This window comes from Ammodytes marinus, assembly GCF_949987685.1.
Source record: "Ammodytes marinus genome assembly, chromosome: 5".
NCBI classification, from domain to species: Eukaryota; Metazoa; Chordata; class Actinopteri; order Uranoscopiformes; family Ammodytidae; genus Ammodytes; species Ammodytes marinus.
Window position 1 is genome coordinate 34,050,567 of NC_137234.1, and position 21,323 is coordinate 34,071,889.

General features: G+C 40.7%; 1 protein-coding gene across 1 annotated transcript in view; it reads left to right on the forward strand.

Moving 5' to 3' along the window:
* The window catches only part of agbl1 (AGBL carboxypeptidase 1), a gene marked incomplete at both ends in the record, with an annotated part of 253,412 nt that overhangs the window by 22,496 nt on the left and 209,593 nt on the right, over positions 1 to 21,323 (forward strand). Inside the window, 2 exons of the mRNA XM_080027750.1 lie at positions 2,682 to 2,755; positions 19,942 to 20,005. Coding sequence (XP_079883876.1) covers positions 2,682 to 2,755; positions 19,942 to 20,005 — 138 coding nt within the window. The remainder of the gene's footprint in view (positions 1 to 2,681; positions 2,756 to 19,941; positions 20,006 to 21,323) is intronic.

The window sequence follows — 21,323 nt, forward strand, 5'->3', positions numbered from 1 at the left end:
AATTAGCTTCTGTAGCTGTCTACCTGCTAGCTAACAGAGCCACATGTGCAATCAAATAAACATACAAGTGGAACACAGCCTTTGCCTTGCTATAACATGTCGAAATATCTGTTAATCTTAAGCCCCTTTTCCACCAAAAGTCCCAGGAACTTTGGTTTAGAGTAGACCCTGGTTCCTGCAGTGGAAACATGTAGAGTTCCTCAAAAGATTCCTAGTTCTCTGTCATAGTTCCTGTGGTGGAAAAGGGGCTTTACATCCAGCAGAAATGCAGTTTTTCTTTTGGAATCCTCTTGTCATCAGTTGTTGCACCACACCAGAAGTAAAACACCATTGAGATGTTTAAAGCTCCCATATTATACACTTTTCGGTACTATTATACACCATATTATATGGTCATAGTGGTCCCTAATACGTTTTTCTTTAATTGTTTGCTGAAAAAAACGTTCAGATAATTTATTGTTCTATGCTGATGTTCAGCTAATCTCACAATGGCCTATTTTTTAAAAAGAGCTGCAGCTCCCCTCGTAAATATACAATCTTTGAGCTGCCCCCGCCCCCTGACCGGAAGCAAAGCCAGATACGCCTCGCCCTCTGTCTGTCAGGGCCGTGGACCAATAAGAAATAGGGGTGTGGGCTGCACAGTGGAAGCTTCTGGCTTTCCAGTTTGTGAGGTCAGAAAAGGGGAAAATTCTGACTGGAGTATATTGGGGGGGAGGGGTGGGGGTTTCAGAAAGGGGGAGAGTGAGAACAGGAGATATTGTTATTTTTTTTAAATATTTTGGCAGTCTCTAGGCACACCGTGGACCCATGGATATGTTAGAACACATTTAAAAAGTGCATTTAGCATAATATGTGACCTTTAACAACAAGAGCAGGACAACAAACTGTCTTTGCTTCCGGCAGATTGCATACTGTAAGATTGTATTTGCTCATGTGCTGCTATAGGTTGGACATGGTTCACTTCTTGATGTGAGATGTCAGATCTTAAAAGGAATGTTCAAAGTTGCAGTAAGTAGTGTCCATTGGCTCCAGTGCTATATCTGTGTCGATGCATAAGCTAAGCTGAGGCTATGTTGGGTCTAGCAGTAAATTCAACATGATGAGTGCTGGTATGCCACACACTAACATCAGGCACAGCAGTGGTTCTCAATCTGTGGGGAAGGAGGCATTCTTAGCAATGAGAAAGCAACATGTCAAGAACAACATGGTCAGATATCTGACAGGGACAGCTAGAAAAACATGTTCAACAGGCAAATACATCAGGGAAAAATCGTTGTCAAGAAAGTGGCTTGTACGGTTTTGCATCAAAATAGTCGGACAGTTTTAGACAAGAATTTTAACAACTTGTGTAAACGTGAAAGTGATCATGCAGTTCATATTCTAGTAAGGTTTATTAAATCATTCAGGGCTTGTTTTGGTATCTCATTTCTCTTGTTGATAAGCTGTTATCGATTGATGAAAATTGACCTTGTTCAAAAGATTGTAAGTTTCCATTTCTTTACCGGGGCTTTGCAGACGGTTTGATAACCATTGTGATACAGTATGTTCAAGGGGCCTTTCTTTATAAAGGTTCATGCAGAGTCTATGTAGTTTTTGTTAAACAATTTTAGAGAGGTTTAATTTTAGAGAATATTGTTACATGGAGAGATGTTCCTAATATTTAATTTGGTAATTCGTAAATGTGAGTAAATCTTGTAAATAAAGGTACATAGTCATAAGGCATATGTCACACAATGCTTATAACTGGTTTCAGAGGCTTGTTCCTGCGCTCTGTACTTACTTGCTGACTACTTGACATGTTTAGGTGTTTGGTGATGGGGCTGAAAATGGGCTGATTTGGAGGATTATTTTGTATCAGCCATCAAATACCCTTGTTGGTAAAAAATCTAACTCTGAATATACTGTAGTTGGAGTCCTGCAGCTGCCCAGCTGGCCTTTTTATAGTGGCAGCCTTCTCAACACCACAGCACAAATGTTCTGTGCTGGGCTTTATCCTGGATAGATATAGGGTTACACATGAACAGGCACATGCGCGCACTCAGACACAGTAGCACACACACATTTAAACACTTTTGTTGTAAAAGTTCATGTATCTAACAAGGTTCTTCTGCAAGGTTCTAAGAGCTCCAAGCAAAAACATGTTTTCTAATATTTGACAATAGGACCATTAGGCTATATTTGCAGAACAATGTTGGGTAATTAGAGGGTATAAAAAAAGACACTCTCGGAAAGACTCCTTCGAGGACATACTTTACACAAACAAAATGACACACACACACACACACACACACACACACACACACACACACACACACACACACACACACACACACACACACACACACACACTTGGCCCTGGTGGGTAGTCCTGCTCAAGTTAAGTTACGGGGAGTCTCTGTGTCACTTTCTCTCTTAGACAGCAGCATTGCTTCATGTGCGCGCGTCCGTGTCGGTGTGAGATTGAAGACGAGAGAGACAGATGCTTTAAGTTTCATGAGTGTGTTTGCTGCTGTACGCATGGTGGTGAGGACGCACTTTGGAATCCATCTGTCTGTCTGCTTCCAACTGATTGACGATCTCCGTGTCAAGCGTCTATGTGACTGTCTGCCAGTTAGCGTAACAGTTTGCTAACCTTTCTGTGTGCCTGTTTATTTGTCTGTCTGTCTGTCCGACCGGCACAGAGCGAGGGAGTTACAGAATGACATCTTCCCCGAGCTCCACCAGCGGATTAGAGGTCCTGCTCTCCACTCTGCAGGTAAGGGATCCAATGCAATATGTGTACTTTGTATTCTGAACAGCATGAAATGTACTGAACCATACAATGTTCCAAAACTAATCAAGTGGCTAAACTGCTACAGTTTTAATGTTTTACTTTTGAGTACATTTTTTTTCAGTATTGCATCAATTCTGAGTAACTGTTGCAGTGATTGAAATTTGCAACCAAGACTAATCATAATCTTAAAGCGAGATACTGCAGGAAAAAAACATAATTTTTGAGGACAGGTACATTTTGAGTATTTGTCTATTTTGCTTCCATACCATGTCTTCTTTCATACTAGTATAAATCAAGGGGTTCAAAATGTAGGCTACATTAAGGTGTTAGTTTGACTCAACCGTGTCTGTTTTCATCTGTATATTTCTTGCATCTTTAACGGCAATTCTCTCAATATTTTTTTTCAATACTCTGAACAAAAAATCTCAACTTCCTAAGCACTTAAGAAATTTCCATTATCATTCAAAGCACAATTTTGAAGGTTATTACAGAAGGATTTGTTCAAATGTTAATTCTGTCCATATACGTTTTGATCTATAAAAAGAAAAAAGGCTGTATTCAAAATCTGTTCAGTAAAAACATGTATTATATGTTTTAAAAATTAAATAAAGATTTGAATTCTGGCTTTATCTAGAATTTTTGTTTTTAAAGAGATGCACAGTTACACATAATTAGTTATATATTGCCAAACTTTGCCCATTTATTGATACATTTCTGAAAACATTGAATGACACAAAAAATGTATATAGGGGAGAACGGGGGAATCTGAGGCATCGGGTAATGTGAGCCACCCCCTGTATCTAGGCAACGGAAAACATTTTTGGTCATGTGAGATATACGTTTTCAAGCCCCTCTCATTTCCCCATGGCCCTGAAAGAGATGACCTCATGGTGCTGTGGTAAACATGTTTTTTTCACCAAAATAGGTATTTTGCATGTAAAAGTACATTTTCTTGCTGTCAACTTAATCAACTGTTGTGCCAAAGCAAATGTATTCACGTAGAAAAACTTCTATCATACGTGTTGATGAACTACCAACATATGAAACCATGTGATGCTGATAACTGAAGATTAGCCTGAAATGCTAAGAGATGTAGTTTTTTTCTCAAATTGTGGTGGTGGGGGAAAGTGAGCCAAATGCTGTGGGGGAAAGTGAGCCACTGTCTCACTTTCCCCCACCATGAGGCACAAGTTAAGTTTAGTCTTAAACATATTTTAATGTAATATTACATGTCATACACATTGTAGAAAAGCCATCATGCCAAGGAAATACACCAGGAAGACGACCTGGGGCAACCACAAGGAAAGAGCACCTTCTCATCTTTCCCTGTAACCTTCAGGGCTGGAATGTAGAGTAGGCCTAGTTGTAGAGTATGACAGGCTGATGTTATAATCCAGTTGGGTCTTCTCCTGTGTTCTGAGTCCCAGGCTGTTCTCGCTGGTTCTGATTTTCCTATGTATTAACCCCCAGACACTTTGCTGGCTCTAAGGGTCCTGTTTTCTGACCCCCAGACTGTGTTCTAATCTAACTTGTTCTATCTTTCATTTGAATCTTATTAAAACCTTTTGAATTATAATATGTTGTATTTGATTTTGTTCAGAGTTACTTTCAAGTGTTTAGAAAATTAGCTTTGCTTAATTGACCAAACCCCATCATTCTTTTACTAGTCCGACATTAGTTCTGGAATGTGTGGCTAGTTTTCAGGATTATAACTGTTACAATATGTGTTGTTATGGTAGTTTCAGAGTGGAAAGTGGTTTACCCCCAGCTGGTTCACTTTACCCCCTTGATTTTCCTGGTCTGGCTCAGTTTACCCCACAGCTGGGGGGGGGGGGGGGGTGACGCCCAACCAACTTAAGAGATCAGACCATCTAGACCAGAATTAGTTATAAAGTATATGCCCATTAGATTTTGGAATTTGTTGCTCCATGCTGACATTTCAGATGACACTATGTTCACTTATAGAGAATTAAAGGAATAGTTCAGTATTTTTGAAGTGGGGTTGTATGGGGTACTAAGGCAAAGTTAGTGTGGGACCCTACGGATATGTTGGTCGGCGCAGTCATTTTAAGGAGTTTAGGGGAGCTGTCGCTGTAGCAGAAGTCAGCCTTGTACTGTTGCAGCCAGAAGAAAAACTGGACATTCTGTATTTTTTTACCATTTTTTTTGTCGCCAGACAGCCGTTTATTTTTGTATCACTCCACCAATCAGCTGTTCGACTCAGAGCTACACTGGATTATTAGAGAGACACAAGAAATCAAAGCACAGCTGTCTGGGGGCAAATTTAAGCTGAGGAAATGTCATAGCCTTTATCTTCTAACCTACCTACAATTCATCTCTGACTCATTGATGGTCGTCAAAGTGTCAGTTGAGTACATCTCTTTGTTTCTTTTTCTAAAGCAAAGTATTCTCACAGGCTGACTCATGATGGGGCTGAATATGACATGTAAAATCCCTATGATAAGACCATGACGGAGGTTGCAGCTGTTGTTTTGCCTTTCTAAAAGTAGTGCAGTGCAGATTTTTTTTAGATATGTCTCTAAGGACAGTTAACTTTCTAATGAAATTTCATTCATTTCTATTGTATTGTAGTGGAGAAGGAACTCTCAGCAATGCACACTGTTACACCAAAACTCTATGCATGGCTTGACATCGCTGGAAGTAAGTGAGAAAACGTTTTTTTTTTGTTGTTGTTTTTTTTGGGGGGGAGGTTAATTACTTGAAACAGCCTTTAAAGGTCACATATTATGCTAAATGCACTTTTTAAATGTGTTCTAACATATCCATGGGTCCACGGTGTGCCTAGAGACTGCCAAAATATAAAAAAATAGCAATCTCTCCTTTTCTCACTCTCCCCCTTTCTGAAACCCCCACCCCTCCCCCCCAATATACTCCAGTCAGAATTCTCGCCGTCTATAACGTCATAGACGGCACAGCCACATCCCCATATTTTCTTTATATGTCCATGCTTCCCCCCACATTAGTAACCAGAAACTTCCACCGTGCAGTGTTCTATGATAACTCCCCTCCCCCCCATTTCTTATTGGTCCACGGCCCCGAGATCCTCTGGAAAATTTTCCGAGCGACAGCCATGTTGTTTTCCCCGCTAAGCGACAAGATGCCCATAGTACAGCAAACCATGTAGAGTGTTGCATAAACCAACACAGAAGCATTTTGCTCATAATCCACTAATTTATCTTAATCACAGCAGTCTTAATAATGCTGTGTTTATAACGAGACAAAGCTTAGGGAACTTCTTGTGTAGTAATTCCATCTGTGAAACTAAAAGGAATCTCCTCAATGGTTGTTTGCCTGTTATTTACCTAGTGTAGCATGTAGCTTCGGGAGTAGCACCCAACGTTTGCTTCTATTACACTAACTTAGCTTTCCCATTGCAGTTTAATAATGCCTCGTTTTTAACACCACAAAGGGTGGGAAGTTATTCCTGTAGAAACCAAATGTGAGGCTACTGTTTTCACTGGTTTTGAATCGTCCGAGTGTTACTTTTAGCCGTTAGCGCACATGTAGCTTCGGATGTAGCACCCAACGTTTGCTTCTATTACACTAACTTAGCTTTCCCATTGGAGTTTAATAATGCCTCGTTTTTAACACCACAAAGGGTGGGAAGTTATTCCTGTAGAAATCAAACTTTGAAGCTACTGTTTTCACTGGTTTTAATCATGTCAGGTCATGTCAAACTGTTATGTCAAAGTATGGCTTCGCTCCGGTTAAACACTGTATTCGCAGTCACGCAGTGTCTCTCTAGTATCACGAGAGCACGGCAGAGACGGTGGGAGGGCCCGGCAGAGAGGTGGGAGGGGCCAGCCAGATCGCAGGCTGCAGACACCAATATAGGTCATCCGGAGACCAGAGGAACATCAGGGTATAGAGGCTTGCTACAATAAATTATCTGAACGGGTTTTTCAGCAAACATTTAAAAAAATAAGTATTAGGGACTACTTAGACCATATAAAATTGACAGCAAAGTGCATAATATGTGAGCTTTAAAGGTGCTTTCAATATAAACATGACATAAGCTGTCATTACAGAGTCATTACAGAGACCACGTCCTTGGAAGGACGCGGTCTATGAAGGCCATAGCCTGTGAAGGCCGATTCTCAGGCCGAACGAGCGTTGTTAAACGAGACGGTCTCCGCAGGTCTCCGTTTACGAGCATTTCCGGTTTACGTAACAAGCCGTTACCTTGCGTGACGACTCGCCGCTCCTGTGCTGCCTAGCAACCCTGATTGCTGCCAACGGAGACAGCCTTGTCAACGGAGGAAAAAAGAAAAAGAAGTTGCCTACCAGACGAAAAGAAAAAAAAGTACAAGAAAAAAAGAGAGGAAGAAAAAAGTTTAGAAGATGGAGCAACACGTTGCTGTTTTGTTATTTTTTATTTAATTTTATGCCATCTCTGACGAAACCGCAATGAATCTTGGGATATGTTGGGCCGCGAAGGATCCATCTGATGCAGCCTTCAAAACTGTGAAACGAAGGCTGCATTTCTCGATTTTCAAATGCAGCCTTCGTAGGCTGCAACCCCTGAATCGAGATCCAGCTTGTGTCATCAGTGTCATTCTTTTCCCCAAGGATTAAAACGAACCTTAAAGCGAAAACACTGCAGGTGAATAGGGTTACATTTTGAGTTGTAGATATCATCATTAAAATGTGCCAGTTGATTATTTGCATTAAAACAATTATTTTTTGTAATACAATTTATTCAGAAATTTTTGAATAAAATGCTGATTTTGAAATATATAACTACTATATCAATAATCTAGCCGTTGGATAAAGCCAGAGTTGAAATCTTTTTGAATTTTTACACTATATTAGGGTCCAAAGTGTTTACAGAACAAATTATGGATACTGCCTTTTTTCCATTTTATGATTCAAAGAATACCATGCAGGTCTTAACAATGCTTTTTTATGTTAGACTTAGAGATAATGACCGTTGATGGTGGTTGTATAGGAGAGATACTGTATACAGACAAGGTAAGCAAACAGACGAGGTGTACTCAAATAAAAACCTAAATTTACATTTTGGACCTTTGCTCAGAAATCTCCAAAATAACCTGTGCTTGAAAAAACCTGTTTTTGCCTGCAGTGCCTTGCCTTAGAGCTTAAAGTGGAAGCTGAATTCCCTGGCAGTTAACGTACCGAAATAAAAAATAAATAAATACTTGGAGCAACATAAGTGTGAACTTGTGAACAGTGTTAATGTCATTTCTATCCATTTCCTTTTGGTTCACATGATGAGCTAGTGGATTGCAGCAACCTTTACCCTTAATGGCCATGTTGTTACGAGTTTATGTTTACCAGTGTTTCCAAGTATCACACACACAAACTGGCTGACTGTTGGCTCATATCAAATCCTTCTTACTGTGTACGAAGTGAAACTCAGCACTAATCTCTCCCAAGGTCATGGCAGAGGGAGACGACATTAACACCTGACTCCGGATTGTCTTCAATGTACGTCAGGACTTTCACAAAGTGCCGATCAATCCATATAACAGACCCAAAGCTAAAATAATTAATAGGGTATCTGTAAAATTACACATTTATACACATAGAGTAGCTAAAAGGATAGCTTCAAATATATATTTTTTGTAACAATAATTAAACTACTATACATACTCTCTGGTCTCCTTAACAGTAAGGGGCGACTGTGGCTCAGCTGGTAGAGCAGGTCGGCCGATGATCAAAGGATTGGAGGTTCGATCCCCGCCCTGCCACCTGTGTCACAGTTGTTGTGTCCTTGGGCAAGACACTTCACCCACCTTGCCTCATGTGAATGTCGATAGTTAGCCTGCTGTCGGTGTACGAGTGTGTGTGAATGGTAACGTGGGAAAGGAAAACAGGTCTCCCTTGCAAAAGAGTCTTCGGTCTCAATGGGATATACCTGTATAAATAAAGGTTAAAAAAAAAAAAGTAGTCCTGGGGCCTCTACGGATTCTCTTGTTTTTAATAAAGAATTCATAGCTTAAAAGACCAACATCATAATAGGCTAGTTATTTTTTGTAGCCCATAATTTACACCATAAAATGCCAACTTCACATTTAATGAAGACTACTGGGGGGCAGTTCATTTCAACATCAACATAGCGTAAGTGTAGCGTCTTTTTTCACATGTGAATTGGGATTCAACAAGTTGAATATTCCCCCCGATCTAAGTGATTCTCACTCTGTTGGCGACAACCTGATTGAAATCAATACGACAAGAACGCATGGATCGAACGAGCGCTTGTTGTAGTCCATTTCCGGAAAATAGTTATATAGTATATATATATATATATATATATATATATAATAGTTAGTAATAGATGACATCGGTTAGGAAAACTGGAATTTAATTAATTTGAAACAGTGCTCTCTTTTCATATGTTCAATACGAAGCACCTTTTCATCTCTCTTTGACCCCGATGACGTTTAGGGTTAAGGTATAGGAAAGGAGGCTTATACGTAGGTTAGGAGATTGGACTATTCGTAGAGGCCCCTGGAGAAAGCGAGGCCGCCCCAACCCAAAGCAAGTGTCTGCTCACACTAGAGTAAGATTTGAGATCAACTGACTGAAAAACGGCAGCAAATGTCCCATCGCGGATAGATTGGTCGACAAAACGTCAGAATTTAACACTGACGACCAGAGACAGTTAATATTGGTTTCTTCAAACCATGACCAGGAGCATTCCATTAGCAAGGGGTTAGAACCATAACCATGACAACTAATTCATCCTACTCTGGTATTTAAACTCAGAGCCTCACACAGCTTAATGTCCATATGCATGTTTATGAGTGTACATAGCTGCCAAGTCTCACTCTTTGGCCGTGAGACACGCGCAAATCAACCCGTTCACACTCTCACACGCCACACCTCAAATTTCTCACGCGGAGAAATTAATCCCCAAAATAACATTTGTTTTGCGGGACTTTTATTTTCAAATTCTTATTTTGAAAAGCTAACAGACATGAGTGCCGTGACTTCCTCTTTCTGAACGCGCATTAACGTTACGCTTTGATGTGCACTGTGGATTCGAAGCGGGACGCGACCCCCCTACCTATACCTTCTCTTCTGAGGTGTGTGTTGATAGCCTGCCAAGTTACCGCTGATAAGAATTGTGTCCCCGCCGGCCGGTGAGCGCGCGTGCATCAAACATATTAACCCTTCAATTTCACTCAAGTAAATTCAGAAGATCTTTGGATCGTTTTGTATATTGTTTTTCTCATCCGCCAATAAAAATGCTTGTATTCTTCTGTGTAATGAACTGTAGCCTATGTATTGCACATTTATAGCACTTTTCATAACACAAATCAAGGTAGCCTAAGAGGAGGGACCAAGTAACCCAGATGTTTTATTTTAGCCTAGTAGTTTGCATTGGTGTTGAACTGTTCCCTGATTTTTTTTTCTTTGAATAAAGCCTAATGCTGCTAGTAAAATACCATACTCAATAGTAGACATGATATACAATAATTACTTTTATTACAGTTTAACCAAATGTTTTAACAATAGGCTACAGGAGATATTTGAATGCTATTCAATAACATTTGTGTCAGCGAAACCGTGAATGTTCTCTTTTACTTTACATAAAAATTAATGCAGAAAAGGCACACATTGCTTCATAAAAATTCACCAGAATGCTGGAAATGAAATGTTTAATGCTCAAAATGTTCTGGGGGGGGACCCCCAGACTCTCACTTATAATGTGTCCACACCCAATGTTGAATTAAAACCTGTCCTACGACGTTGCAATTCATGAATTAGTTTATTTTAATAAGATTTTTGATGTTTTATCACATTTTCCAATTGTCTTTATTTCTGATTTATTATGAACAATATATAAACTTGCAGAACACTAGCAAAAATTATTGGGTGGGAGAGAGGACACGGTTTTGGGTCCCTCGGCCAAAAAATCTCACTCCAAACTTTTGGTGAAACTTGGCAGCCCTGAGTGTATGAGAAAGTAGCCATCTGGAACAACCGTTATGGCCAACTGCAGAGCCAAGATCAACTTTTTTCTTACCAAAGGAAAATATATAACCAGATGAAAGTGTTTATTGCCAGTGGGTCTCACACATTGCAAGCTCTCAGTCAAGACCCTTTCCGTGATTAGCAAACTCATGAAGGCTTTGCTGTTGGCTGGAGTTCACCGAAGATGAACCAATGCAAAAGCCCCATGCCATGAAGCGAACCATAGATTGTGTTAGTTGCATGGAAATTAGGTGTATTCATTATGAAATACCACCTGTGTCCTGGTGTGAACTCTGAGAGGAATATGTTGTGCCAACGCTGGGTAGATCAGACTTATTTCGAACTTAGAGCCCTCTTATTTTGGTATTCCAGAAACACCTCTGAATTTTTGCTTGAATCCAATAATTACCGCTTACATTATGCAAAACACATGGGTGTGTACAAACATAACATACAGTATGATTAAACCAAGCAACATCAGAATTAAAAGCAAATGTATAACAGTGCTGGGTCACTCACAACATGATTACTCATGATGCAGTGCAAAGCTCTTTACACAGACTTTGATAGCTCTATCTTTAGGCATGTTTGAAAGGACATCACTGTATGCTGTGATATTGTATTACATGATGAGCATGTAACTTTGAGTACACCACCACCATGTGTACAGCTAAGACATGAAGATGTACAGCAAATAGCTTGAACCGTGAATGGAGGTGGTGTGTCACTAGTTTGACAGCAGTAAACTGGTACAACTTATCAGAGTTATGCATCCAGCCAGGCGCTGACAGAATCTGTTCACTGCCATTACTGTCAGTTATCACCAAGGGAGTTATGATGTATGAGACAGGCTCAAAGGATTAATTGATTGGTTTGAAAAAGCGTGTTTTGCTTAACAGTATAAAAACACCTACCCTAGCCAGAAGCAGAAAACACCATAATATTAGTCAGATTCTCAAGTAGCCTATGTCTTTTTTTTTCCAAAATCAGTGAATATCTCCCCACGATCTACTACCTGTATGTATTATGTGTGTGCTCCAAAATCCAGTGTTAATTTAAACCTATGCTCTGTAAAAGGACATGTTGCTAGCTATGGTGGGCACCTTTGTTTTCCTACCCTGTCCTTGCATTACCAATGCCCATAAATGTGACTTGTTTGTTGGGTTTGTCGTATGCTGGCAAATGCTGAATTCTCGGCCAAGATCACCATCTCTAACAGCAATACCCCCCCCCCCCCCCCACCCCTGGCCAAGCCCCCACTCCCCTGTCCACAACAGCCTTATTTAAGGTGGAACCTTACTGTAGAGGTATTTCCTGGCTGGTACATACTGTTAGAGATGTTGGGCCCTTGTAATCCCTGCACCAGTTGGGTTGGGTCATGTTTGCGGTGAGTGTTAGATGAGAGTGGCTCTCTGACCACAGGTTGCTATGCCTTGCCGTGCTGGTGCATCGTTGCCATCTGCCCTTTAGGGTTTTGGCTCTTGGGGGCCCACTGATGGAAGATTTCTTTAAAACTGAGATAATCATTACAAATCCTAATGGGTGTGCTTGATTAGGGCCACTTGCTCATCAGATGGTGCATTAGCCTACGCTGAGAATGCAAATCTTACCCATAATCCATCATGATGTCAATATTAAAGTTCACCTATTCTGCAAAATGCACTTTTTTCATGGTTTTTCAGCATAAATATGGTTCCCCAGTTTGACTAGAGACAGTGGCACAAAAAGTGGGTATGCACTGTATGCGGCGCATAGGGGCGCCGCACTAGAGGGACGCCAAAGCGATCAGGGGAAAATTATTTGGAGTCGGCATTTTTCTGTATTTAACAGCGTTTGTGTAAGTGATCAAGTAACAGAGGCACGTCACTGATAGGCGCCGCCCCCCCCCACACACACACACACACTATAGGCGCTCCAGTGCGCGCCCCCTCGAGCACGCGCTGGAGCGCGAGAGCTTTCATTTGAATCGTGTTGTCATCTGATGACAGGGACCTAAAGATGGAGAGGCAGAAAAGAAAGCTCTCGGGGGCACAACACAGAAAACGGAAGATCGAGAAGGAGGAAGATTGCGTGGAGGAAAAAAAGCTTTTCAAAGTGGTTGAATGAATGAATACACGGAGTTTGCCAACCTTTGTTTTTTATGGCCGATTGTATTGATTAATGCACACTGATTATCGGCCGCGACCAGAGCCGGCCCGAGGCATAAGCAAACTAAGCAGTTGCTTGGGGCCCCCGACCGCTAGGTAATTTTTTTTTTTTTTTCAGTTTATCTGGGAGGTAATCCGAAATTAACTGATCATGTCACGTTCACATCCATGCGCAGTGTGTATTGAGTTAATTTAAAAACATTTGGAAATTGGCCTGCCCTCAGTTGCCCATGCACTGTGAATAATCTGTAGCCTATTTCAGCCTCGTCTGTAAAAAAAAAGAAAGCTGGACAACAGAGTTCTTCTGCTTCGTTCCTCTCACTGCATTTAGATGCTTTCATTTTATTACAGAGAAATATGTCCAGTAAAAGAAAAAGAGCTCCAAGCCCATCCCAGAGGACCCTCCATAATATTTTATTTTAAATTAATATTTTTATGGAAAATCCATGTGCCTTTCTTCAATAGCTTCTAATTCATCCGACCCAGTGTCTCCAAATTATTTGTTCACACAAATTTTCTCAGATTTTGCCTCTTAATTTTTCTCTCAAAGTGCACCAGATTCATGCATTTCACTTTAAAAACGTAGAAAAAAATCTCCCGGGGGGGTCTGGATCTCAGCTGTCATATATTTTCACCCATCGGGACATTACATGCACTAGCAGAAAACACTGGGTGTGGGGGTAACATTTAACAATGGGCAATAATTTGGGCAGCGCTACAATTGGAGAGGGGCCCCCCGATCATATTCCGCTTAGGGCCCCATGAAGGCTTTGGGCCGGCTCTGGCCGCGATTGTCACTGCAGATTAACGTGTCACCTCAAGTTTTTGACTATTGCTGTTTACAGTTTTTGAATGGTAGTAGCAGGTCAGCGCCCAAACAACACACTCACCTATTTCCTGCTATTATCATATTTTGCACCATTCCAGCGCACGAGTGAGTTGTGTGTGTGTGTGTGTGTGTGAGACAGAGAGAGAGAGAGAGAGAGAGAGAGAGAGAGAGAGAGAGAGAGAGAGATATGTGTTTGATTGATGGTTCCGTAGCAATGATAATGAAAATCCTGTTTGCCACAATCTTAATAGTTTATTGTGAGGGAATTTGGTGCGATAGATTTGAGGATCTAAGTTATTTTCTGTCTTATTTAATGCCTTTTCTCTCGCATTCACTTGAAAAAAAAGTTTTATCAACAAGCTGGTTTTTCCCATTTAACCGTTTTTCAGAGCTGTTTTTTAAAAAGTTTTTCTTAGTTAATACCTACACACATTTGCCCTCATTTATCAAACTTGCGTGGAAACTGGTGCAGATTCTGGCGCAAATACCTCCCTACGCCAGGTATCATGTGGGATTTATCAAAGAGTCGTATCTCGCCAATCTCAGCGTACGCCAGGCCATTATTGATAAATGCGGCGGCTGCAAAAAAATGGTATCACGCCCCTATATTTTCTCAGTTTAGAGGCCTCGCCCAGAGGTTTTACGACATGGATATGCGCATTACGGCACAGAAGAGGAACTTCTCTGAAGTAGAAATTGACAGAATAACAGCGAAAGTAGAAAAAAAAGAGTTTCATTTCGGAGCATTACAAGCGGCATCAAAGAACGACAGAAGGCAGCAGTTAGGAAGGAAATAACTGCTGCGGTCAACAGCGTTTGTGTTGACAACAAACAATGTCCATCTGAGGATTTTGCATTTGAGGTTTACATCAGTATCGCTTAAATGCTATAAAACAGCATATACAATTATATGTCGCCATTTCTTTACATAGACGAAGAAAAAGTGGTCTCAAAAATCGCCACTAAAAAAGCGTGTTGCTGTTCTGAAATGCAACACCAACTGGAGGTGCGGGCATAATATAAGTGGTAGAGGAGAAAAAGACGCACCAACTGTCCGATAATGGTCACCATTAAATAAACACACGTCTACAGAGATTTGAATGATTAGAATGTATTGGCCCTTTTAGATAGCACTACTCAAAAGGGTTTTAAAAACTAAAAATAACACATTTTGCGTTTTACTGTATGACAGCATGCGCTTGGCACGAGTGGTCAGCCCGCCCGTCAGCTGCACAAGCTGACCCGGCAACGATCAGCTGTGAGAGCGCCCACAGTCCTGCTCCACCAGCAGATCGGAAAAACGTGCCGGTTAACGGTGGAAATAAATCGCTCGCTTAAGCGATCAATGACACATTAAAAGAGGAACTAACATCTAAAAAGTGCGTCAAATAAATAAAATGTTAAGCTGAATGTTGTGCCGTGTATTTTTTATCATAAAGAGCAGTGTAGGCCTACTACATATTTAAAACTTAAGCTGACATTTTGAATGAATGCAGCCCCCGTGCCTCAGTGTCCCCCCAGCTGCTCCAAGACGGAGACAACTGCCCTTACGCAGTCCCATGCAGCGCTCCTAAGTGGCCGGTGTGCGCACTATTGAATCAGCTCTCCTACTCAGCTGCACATTTTTAAGTGATTAATATCTTTATTTCAGTCTGAGCAAACACTGCATTTGTATTATCTTCTACAATAATTGTCCAACAAAGTCATCGGCTACCCGGCACAGCCTGCACTGCGAGTCCAAGCTGTTTACAAACTTGCGTACACGATCTGAGAGCTGGCGTGGGATTTGAGCGTATCCTATGCTCACGTCCATATTGATAAATGCCGAGGTTTGCGTGGACCACTTTTCTGGTCTACGCACGGTTGATAAATGAGGGCCACTGTATGGGTAAAGTCAAGAAGGTTGGCTGACTAACTTGTTTGGCTCATTTTACTATTCATTTGAATTGAAATAAAAGTTTTCTTTGTCATTAATTCTCTTCACCAGAGTACACCAAATTGCTTATTTTACATGTTCAAATCACAAAAAAAAAATCTTGTTTTTGTTTGTTATGGCTTATGAGTTTGCATGCCTGACACTAGTGAGGCCACAAAAACCTAAATGACCAGCATGGTTTAAATTTTTTCTCACCGACCTGGGGCCTGTTTCAGGTAGCTGGTTTTGAGGCAACCCAGAGTTTGTTCGCTCTGAGTTAGTGGAAACTCTGGGTTTTCCGTTTCAGGAAGCAGGTTCAGCGCAACCGAGAGTCAGTTACTGCGGCAACATACGCCGTGGGTCTAACCTGCTGGATAGGTGGTTAGACCTACCCTGAGTTTGTTTTCACTTTACGCTGCAGCTCCGACTGAAGAAAGAGTGTCACTGTCACACGCGTCCCTGTACAGTTTGAAGCAAAATCACTCCATAGAAATCTCCATCGGGATGTTTTTATCATTTCCTGATGATTTTACGTTTGACCGATCATTTATCTGATCAGTAGCCTTGTTCTCAGCCGTTCATATAGGCGGCCACCTTACACATCGTGACATGCTCTACATTCAGATTAATAAACCTATGTGTATTGTATGGGTTTTAACGTCTGTGCCACTGAACAGATTTATGTCAGGTGGATTAATGTAACGCTGCGGCTGCACGCGATTGTTACTGTTCACTTGTGCGATCCTAAAGTCACAGACGAGCCTCGTTAAATAGCCTAATATGAATATAAAAATTATATCATAATTTAAACTGTAATCACTTGAGGAAAATGGATCTGGTAATAAATCAATCAGGCTCTTCAATGGAAACTGTCACCTTATGTGTCAGACGTTAATGTCTTTCACTCCCCATTTAAAAGAAGCGACAGTCTGTTTACTGCACAGTGGGCTATTAGGCTATAGCTTCCCAACATATTATACAGCGAATATAAAACACTGTCAGAAATGCTGTGCCGCGCCAGCTTTATTACTTTACTGCTGATATGCGTAACTTTTTAAAATAGACTATGGCTTCTCATACGGAAGCGAAATGATTGCTCTGTTTTTTTCTGAATTGCCGAGGAGATTAGATCAGAGTCATGTGACAATATCCCCGTTAATTCTTCTCCACAGGCTACCATAAACTCATTCGTTAATATTTCTAACTCCAGTGGGAGTAGCGGAGAAGTTTTTTTTTTTTTTTTTTGGTGTGTGGGAGGATCACGCATTTGTTTCTTCTGTTTCCATGGTGAATCATGTTATCAGCGATCCATTGACGATGGCTTTTATGCACACGCTCCACCCAGAGTGAACACGCTCAGAGTTGATTGACCCAACGCTGATCCACTGTTCTGTAACCGAAAACCCAGTGTTACTCATCAACCCTGCGCTCTGAGTTGACCAACTCAGAGCGCAGGATTAAACTCAGAGTATGTAAAACCAGCTACCTGAAATAGGCCCCTGTTCTTCACTGTGTCCTTTACGCCTGTTAAGTGTTGCACCCCTGACCAGAGACTCCCAATGTATGGGGGCCCACTGGGGTTGGGTACACACATTTTATTTTCCTTTTTTTACCTTGTTTTTTCAACTATGTTTTTCTAATCTATTTTTTTACAGAAAGTTTTTTTTTACAACAAAAAATATTTTACAACTAGCTATATGTCTTTGATTTATTTTAATTTCTTTTCAAAGTTGTGTCCATTCAAAATCACACCTATTTGGCTGCTTTGAGAACTTTTCGAGTGGCCTACTTCCAAGCAGTTTCCACTGTATGTGAAGTCAGACAATCTGGTCCATTGATTGAGATCCACAAAAGATGTCTAGCAGCAGAGCTAATGTTAGCATCCTCGTCTGCACTTAAAAAAATCAAATTCAGGGAGGGGGAGGTGCCTGATAATGGTAGGGGAAACACTGCTTATAATGTCATAAGGGGAGAAGCCCCACCCCCTCATGGCCAACGTAATTTAGCACTATATGATAAGCCCACATTCAAAATATACATTAAAAGTTAGTCATTTGTAACTTCCACCCCTGCAGGATCTGAAGCAACCCTACCACAAGGCTGTTTTCAGTACTAATACCAGCTAAGTCCCTTAGACATATGATAATGGCTTCAAGGAAGTCATGTCACCGGGACCTTTCATAAACCTGTTGACCTCTTTAGGTTTATTTAGCCTGCAGCAGTAAGTGGCAGGTGGCTACAGTTGGCTAACAGGTACATTTGACATAACTTGTCCCATAATAAGAAGTTCTGTTACCCCATGTGTTTAGCAACACGTCTGTCATTGCAGTAGCTCAACACAATTCTGTGCCGTTGTCTCTATTCAAACAGGCAGATTGTTGGCCACCCAAACAGGCAGTCTGCATGCAAAGCGTTAAGCTATTAATATCGAGCAGAAACTTGGCTACTACAGGGGGTCTCTTCATACTGCACAAATTTTTAATGACTCAGTTGTTTGGCCACCTTCAAATGATTTCTGTTGAAACTGCAGAATTGAATCAGCCATATGCCGTAGGGGGCTAAATGCCTTTGGTCTCACCGAGGCATTATGAACATTCGTGGGGAGATTCTGGAAAGATCAGTGTCACATCAACACGTAGAGTAAATGAGACATCAGATAGGCCGATGTAAACTTATATGTCTCCTACACATTCATTGGTTGTGGGGAATGGCTGAGCAGGTATATATTTTTCTCATCCTCACACTCACACGTGCGTCAGTGGCCAATGGGCTCCATCAAGTTTATACTTGCCACTTCTGTCCTCATTCATTTCTCAAATACGTACTAAAACAACACACAATGAAGAACAATAATAAATCTTTTCCTCACATATGTTAGACATCAATCAGTACACTTCAGTACATTAATATGGAGTATATGGCCACAAAAAATTCAACGCTATAATATCAGGCAGATAGTTGGCCAGCGGAGGAGGTCTCTTCACTATGCACATTTAAATGGCTGAGATGCTTGGCCACCCCGAATGATTTCTGTTGAAAGTGCTGAATTTAAAACACCTTCCCACTGAAGTATTTGTGAAGAGATCCTGGGAATATCCGTGTTAGTTCAGATCAGTTTTATTTTGTCATTGTTACAGGTAACAACGAAACGTTGTCAGAGAAAACACAAACAGGCATAAAGTTTTAGTTGTCCACCAATTTACATAGACTCCCCATAACCCATAAGGTGCTTGGTGCAATAAATAAATGAATATATACATCTGATGGTGGTAGGGTTGTTCAGTGTTATGCAGCGATGCAAAGTCCATTTCATAGTTATGGAGGTGTATGGGATGCAATTATGTTACACAGTGGTGTCCAATGGGGAGTGGGGGGGGGGCAGACTGTCCATTTAGCAGCCTGACTGTCTGGGGGTATAGACTGTGGGCCAGCCTGCTGGTTTAGGCCCTGATGGACCTACAGTATATCTTCTGCCAGTTACATCGACAACACATAGAGTATATGACTCAAATGAGACATCAGATCAGTCCATGTAAACCTATATCCCCTCAGGTTCTTACACATACATTGGTTTTGAGGAATGGCTGAACTCACACAGGCATCAGCAGGCAATGACATATTGGTTATAGTATACTTGACACGTGTCCAAATCCTTTCCTAAATCTCTACTGAAATGACACATAAAAAAAGAACAACAATTTATCTTTCTCTAACATATAGTAGACACCAAAAAGTATATGGATTATATGGCTCAGAGTATACAAAATTCAATTGGAAGTTAGTCATTATATCCAGATACAACCCGATCTCACGGTAAGGCGTGTAATAGACGCGCCGGTCCACGCGTGTCCCTCACAACGCCTTGCCTGACCAGGGCGTGTGAGTTACACGCACGTCCCAGTATCACGGTAAGGCGTGTAATAGACGCGCCGGTCCACCTCCCGTAGTCAAGATGGCCGCCGCGGTGTTCCGTCAATGTTCTATCTATATTCTAACCTCTCCCTGTCCCCTTGCCCTAACCCTAACCACCCACGCCAGGGTGTTTGTCTCCGGGGCTGCAGCTGGATAGTATTGAAATGCTGGGAGAACATCTCGCCCCCTGTTGGTGCTATTCCTCCGTTCATTTAGACGGGCGGGGGGCCGTGTGTAACTCACACGCCCTGGTCAGGCAAGGCGTTGTGAGGGACACGCACAGGGAGGTGCGCGTCTATTTCACGCCTCGGCGTGATACCGGGTTGCCAGATAAGTTGACCAGTTGCGTTCATTGTATATGTGCTGTATATGTTATTCTTTTTTGTTTTTTTTGTCCCTGCAGAATGCTGGGGATACAGAGAGCACCTTAAATAACCTCAATGTCCTTGATGAACTTCTGTCAGCTGGTAAGATCAGATCAGCTCTTGACCACTTAAAGGTGGAGTCAGAAATTCTGGAAAGAATTTGTTGTACAAAATATTTTTTTTGTCAAAATAAGTGAATACCTTTATCTGCAATTACATTCATATGGCAATATTATGTAGAAGACTAGCTGTGGTATGCAGGAATAAACACAAGAACAGTGTAAAAGTAATCTGCCCAAAACAAGCCAGTCGTGACACTAAAAAAGAGTTTGATAATTAATTCTAAGAAAACAATCTGAGTTTAGATTCCATGATTTTTTAAAATGAATGACAGAACGCCAATACACTAGATCAGGGGTATTCAACTAAAATTCAAATAGGTCCAGTTAGAGAAAATGTCCTCAAGCAAAGGTCCGGAACATCATAATGTCTAACTTGCGTTATGATTCAGTGTGATATATAGTGAAGTAGCCTAGTAGTTGTATCAACGTCTGCATGTAATTAACAACTGACTGTCAGATCAATATAGAAAGAACAATTCAAAAACATTTCAACAATATTTATTCTCACTTTTAAATAATTATAGATATATAATACTGAAGATATATGTATTATTTAAGTGACTCAACTGAAACTAATCTCTTCATAGAGAAGGGCTGCATTTAAAAATAAAATTGTGAAAATAAATATAATAATAATCTTAAAATAAAGATAAAATATATAATTCATTTTTGAAAAATTAAATAATTTTGAGAAATATTTTCAATGTATCATTTCTAAACTTCACTATACCTACTATGTTTGTTTAACATAGTAATCTCCCACTTTGTCTAATACTGGATTTTTATTTTGCAATTTTGAAAAGCTCTGAAAAAGTGACATGTCAGAAACTAAACCCCTGTAGGAGGGTCTGGGGGTTTCCCCCCCAGTAATTTTTTTTTGTGTTTTTAGAATGTAATCGGAGCATTCTGGTGCAAATAATAAAAGAAAAGGTCAACATTTAATATAGTTAAGATGAATAGAAAAATTAACAAAACAACATAACTTGCTAGCAGCCAGATAACTGGACTGAGGGACGGATGACCACTAGCTTTCGCTAATGTTAGTGGGGGCTACTGCCAAATATCTTGCTAAAAAATTAACCTGTATTTATAAATTCTGCCATTACTAAGAATATGTAAAACTTAAAATGTAGATAATTGAAACTACATACAAAAATTTTTTTTAAATAATGTTTTTCCTGTTGCTGTTGTGGGCAGTAGATGCAGTGCTGCTGGCGATTGGTGATTATGTCAATCTTATGTCTGTGTCATTCACACATAGGTCTACATCAGGGTAATAGAGAGTCCACATGATTGCA